The sequence below is a fragment of the Merops nubicus genome, unplaced genomic scaffold, assembly GCF_000691845.1.
Source record: "Merops nubicus isolate BGI_N331 unplaced genomic scaffold, ASM69184v1 scaffold602, whole genome shotgun sequence".
In the NCBI taxonomy this organism is placed as follows: domain Eukaryota; kingdom Metazoa; phylum Chordata; class Aves; order Coraciiformes; family Meropidae; genus Merops; species Merops nubicus.
The window spans coordinates 5,800-9,340 of NW_008595382.1; the positions used below are offsets into that span (position 1 = coordinate 5,800).

Genomic DNA, 3,541 nt, shown 5'->3' on the forward strand with positions numbered 1-3,541 from the left:
TGAAAGCAGAGGGTAGAACTCAGCCTGCACAGCCCCGGGGGACCGCAGAGAGGTTGTGTCATGCTGGCTAATCCCGATGATGAGAATGGATTGAATGGAGAGAGGAAGTGGATGCCCTTTTCTTTTCCTTGCTTAGTATTTACCACGTCAATTAGTTTTATAAAAAAAAAAACAAACCAACCAAAACCAACACAACGAAGCCAAAAAAATTTCAGTGGAACAGAGGAGCTGTAGATCGTTCTGGTCCAATAGCATTGTGGTATGCGATGGGAAATATTTCTGCATTCTGCCCTGCCTGGGGAGACTACAACATACAGAACGTGCTGCTATCTATGCATCTTGAAAAAATTCTGCTCTACTTTCAACTAAGTCATCAAAAGAGGATTTTTTTAAAATTCTTTTTCAAAGCGCAGCATTCAAAAGGAAACCTCTTATCTGTTTGAGAGTTCAATACACTGTTGGAAACAAAAGGGAATGAAATCAGCAACCATAGGTCTCTGAGCAACACTGATTTTTAATAATGTAAACTTTCTTCTCTAATGAGTAATAAGCAGTTCCATCTTTCACAGCCTTTTAAAATTGCTTTTAGTAAGCGACTGGATTTGTTTTAATCCTTTTCAATATGTAAAGCCCCAGATATTTCAATCCCTTAGGGGCTCAGTATTTTCTAGCTCTGTTTGAAAAGGCAGAGGAAAACAGCTTTCAGAAATTGACGGAATCTGTGACTGATATAATTTAAATTATGGGGTTTTTTACCCAGAAAGTGACCCAAAAGTGTCAGTTAAGAAAAAGATCTCTGTCATCCCACCCTGTGGATTAGTAGCAAACAGGCGTATCATCTAGGTACAGTAGCTCTTTGTACTCTGACCTAGTTGTTTCTGTTCTGGCTTGTTCCTTCTTGAAAGGTTATTTGGAAGAGCTGCAGAATTTGCTCAATAAACAGCTACAGCAATATCACCTGCAGTGTGAAGTGCCTCCCTTTAAAGTGGACCCTAGCACAATAGACTCGCCAGCACCTAAACCTCTCTGCTCTGCTGCACAGGCAGAACGGATGCTCTAAAAACACCTAAGATGGTTTATTCTGGAGGATGTTTTCCCAAGGGAGGGTTAGGAGAGCCTTGACTGGGATCAAGCTGGTATTTGTGGGGTGTTCAAGTGAATTAATCTTGACTTTATTATTTTCATAAGGTTAGCAATGAATTGCCACTACTGTCCTGTGTACGCCTGCGTTGGTCTTGTGGGTGCGTAACAGTTAACTTAGCGCTGTCTTCTTTCTCCTTAGATATTTCCAGAAAGTGCCTCGAGGAAGCTTCCTTACGGGGAAGAACCCTACAAGAAGCACAGTGGGATTTCTGGCTGCTTGTGAACAAAGCTGTCAAAATGGCAGAAAACAAGGAGAGCACTGTGAAAAACGCCGATGTGAGACCCAAGAGCAGCCGGAGCAGAAGCGCGGACAGAAAGGATGGTTACGTCTGGAGTGGGAAGAAGCTCTCCTGGTCTAAAAAGAGCGAGCACTGCCCTGACGCTGAAACAGCAAGTGCTGCAGGAAGATCAGGAGCTAGTCTGAGGAGCCAAGAGAGGAAATACAGCTGCTCATCTATCGAGCTGGATCTAGACCGCTCGTGCGGTCACAGGTTTTTGGGTAGGTCCCTCAAACAGAAGCTGCAGGATGCCGTGGGTCAGTGCTTTCCCATAAAGAACTGTGGCAGCCGGCACGCCTCAGGGCTGCCCTCGAAAAGGAAGATCCATATCAGTGAGTTAATGCTAGATAAGTGTCCTTTCCCTCCGCGCTCGGAGCTCGCCTTCCGCTGGCACCTCATCAAGAGGCACACGGCCCCTATAAGTCCAAAATCAGAAGACTGGATCATTAGTGATTTATCCCAGCACGAGGAGAGGGAGGATCAGCTGCGAGACGAGGAGAGCGCCAGCGGAGGAACGGACTCTCCCTCCCAGTCCTGTGATTTCCCCGACAGCAGTGATTCGAGGTCTGAGCTGGTCACAGGTAAGGTGGTGAGAAGCAGTAGAGATGAGAGCGACATGGACTCTGACGACGAGGTTATAACACTGTGCACAAGTTCTAGAAAAAGGAACAAGCCCAAGTGGGAAACAGACGATGAGCTGCTACGGATGGAGACCCCCCCGAAATACCACACGCAGATTGATTATGTCCACTGCCTAGTCCCAGACCTCCTCCAGATCAATAACAATCCCTGCTACTGGGGAGTGATGGATAAATACGCAGCTGAGGCACTGCTGGAAGGGAAGCCAGAGGGCACGTTCCTGTTGCGAGATTCTGCCCAAGAAGACTATTTGTTTTCTGTGAGCTTCAGGCGCTACAGTCGTTCCCTCCACGCCCGGATAGAGCAGTGGAATCACAACTTCAGCTTCGACGCCCACGATCCTTGTGTCTTCCACTCTCCTGACATCACAGGACTCCTAGAGCACTACAAAGACCCAAGTTCCTGTATGTTCTTTGAACCCCTTTTATCCACTCCACTGAACAGGACTTTTCCTTTTTCCCTTCAACATATATGTAGAACGGTTATCTGCAACTGTACCACGTACGATGGTATCGATGCCCTTCCCGTTCCTCCCTCAGTGAAGCTGTATCTGAAGGAATATCACTATAAGTCCAAAGTTAGAGTACTCAGGATTGATGTACCAGAGCAGCAAAGCTAGAAAATATTTTTGTGAAAGAATTAGATTGTCTCTGCACAGACAAGTAGTATGTTTGGTCTTTCTTCCTTCTTCTAGGTTTTTTAATAGCTCTTTTTTTCCCCCTTTTTTCTGCAGATTATTTACCACCCAAACTAGCCTCCGACTAAGGCTTTTTTATCCAAATGTACTTTTGAGTCTTCCCAGCTTTATTTCTTTTTACAAATTATATTCATTGTGGGCTTTTGGTACTGCTCCCAGGCTAGATTTTATGGAATTTCAGGTAGGCTTTCTGGTATTTCTATAGATGGCAAGTCTTTAGCTCTAAAACCCCTAAAAATCAGTTTTGAAGTTGACCTGTCTTTTGTCTTTTGTATTGTAATTACCTGTGTTGCTGACACGTTTGAGATAATGCCCTGTTAACTAAAGATGGACTCATCTGTATTTTCTGCATTTCTTTTAAAATGAGCGTTGTAGCCTCTGTATGTCTGTCCATGTCTAACACAGCAAATTCATCAGTCTATTTCTAACATTACTATTCCTAGCAAAATGAAGTTTGAAAGAGGAGAAGATCTTGCTATAAATACAGCAGGGGATGAAACACCAGGGAGGAGAAAAAATTCAAGTGAAGGACAACACTCGGTGCAGGAACAAACATGTAGAAACTGGTCGTGAAAGGATTTGGGTTGGAAGAGAGGGAGGCTCATCACCAGCAGAGCAGCAGGGCTCTGGAAGAGCTTTTCATTTTGTGTAATAGCAGTAAAAAGCAAACTACTCATAAAGTGGGATTTGATCAGTGTCTGGAAGGGATAATGATATAGTTACTTATGATAGATGGGACTTGGACTTGGTAACTCTATTTCTGTGTTAGTATTTCATTATATGA

The 3,541-nt window shown here is 44.2% G+C and overlaps 1 protein-coding gene across 1 annotated transcript; it reads left to right on the forward strand.

Moving 5' to 3' along the window:
• Positions 1 to 1,288: 1,288 nt before the first annotated feature.
• SOCS4 (suppressor of cytokine signaling 4) lies at positions 1,289 to 3,079 on the forward strand. Its single transcript, XM_008936006.1, has one exon. The coding sequence runs from the start codon at positions 1,381 to 1,383 to the stop codon at positions 2,677 to 2,679; it is 1,299 nt and encodes a 432-aa protein (XP_008934254.1). The 5' UTR covers positions 1,289 to 1,380; the 3' UTR covers positions 2,680 to 3,079.
• The last annotated feature ends 462 nt before the right edge of the window (positions 3,080 to 3,541 follow it).

Excerpts from the sequence above, each read along its gene's own strand:
- SOCS4 (XM_008936006.1), top strand. The coding sequence starts at position 1,381 with ATGGCAGAAAACAAGGAGAGCACTGTGAAAAACGCCGATGTGAGACCC.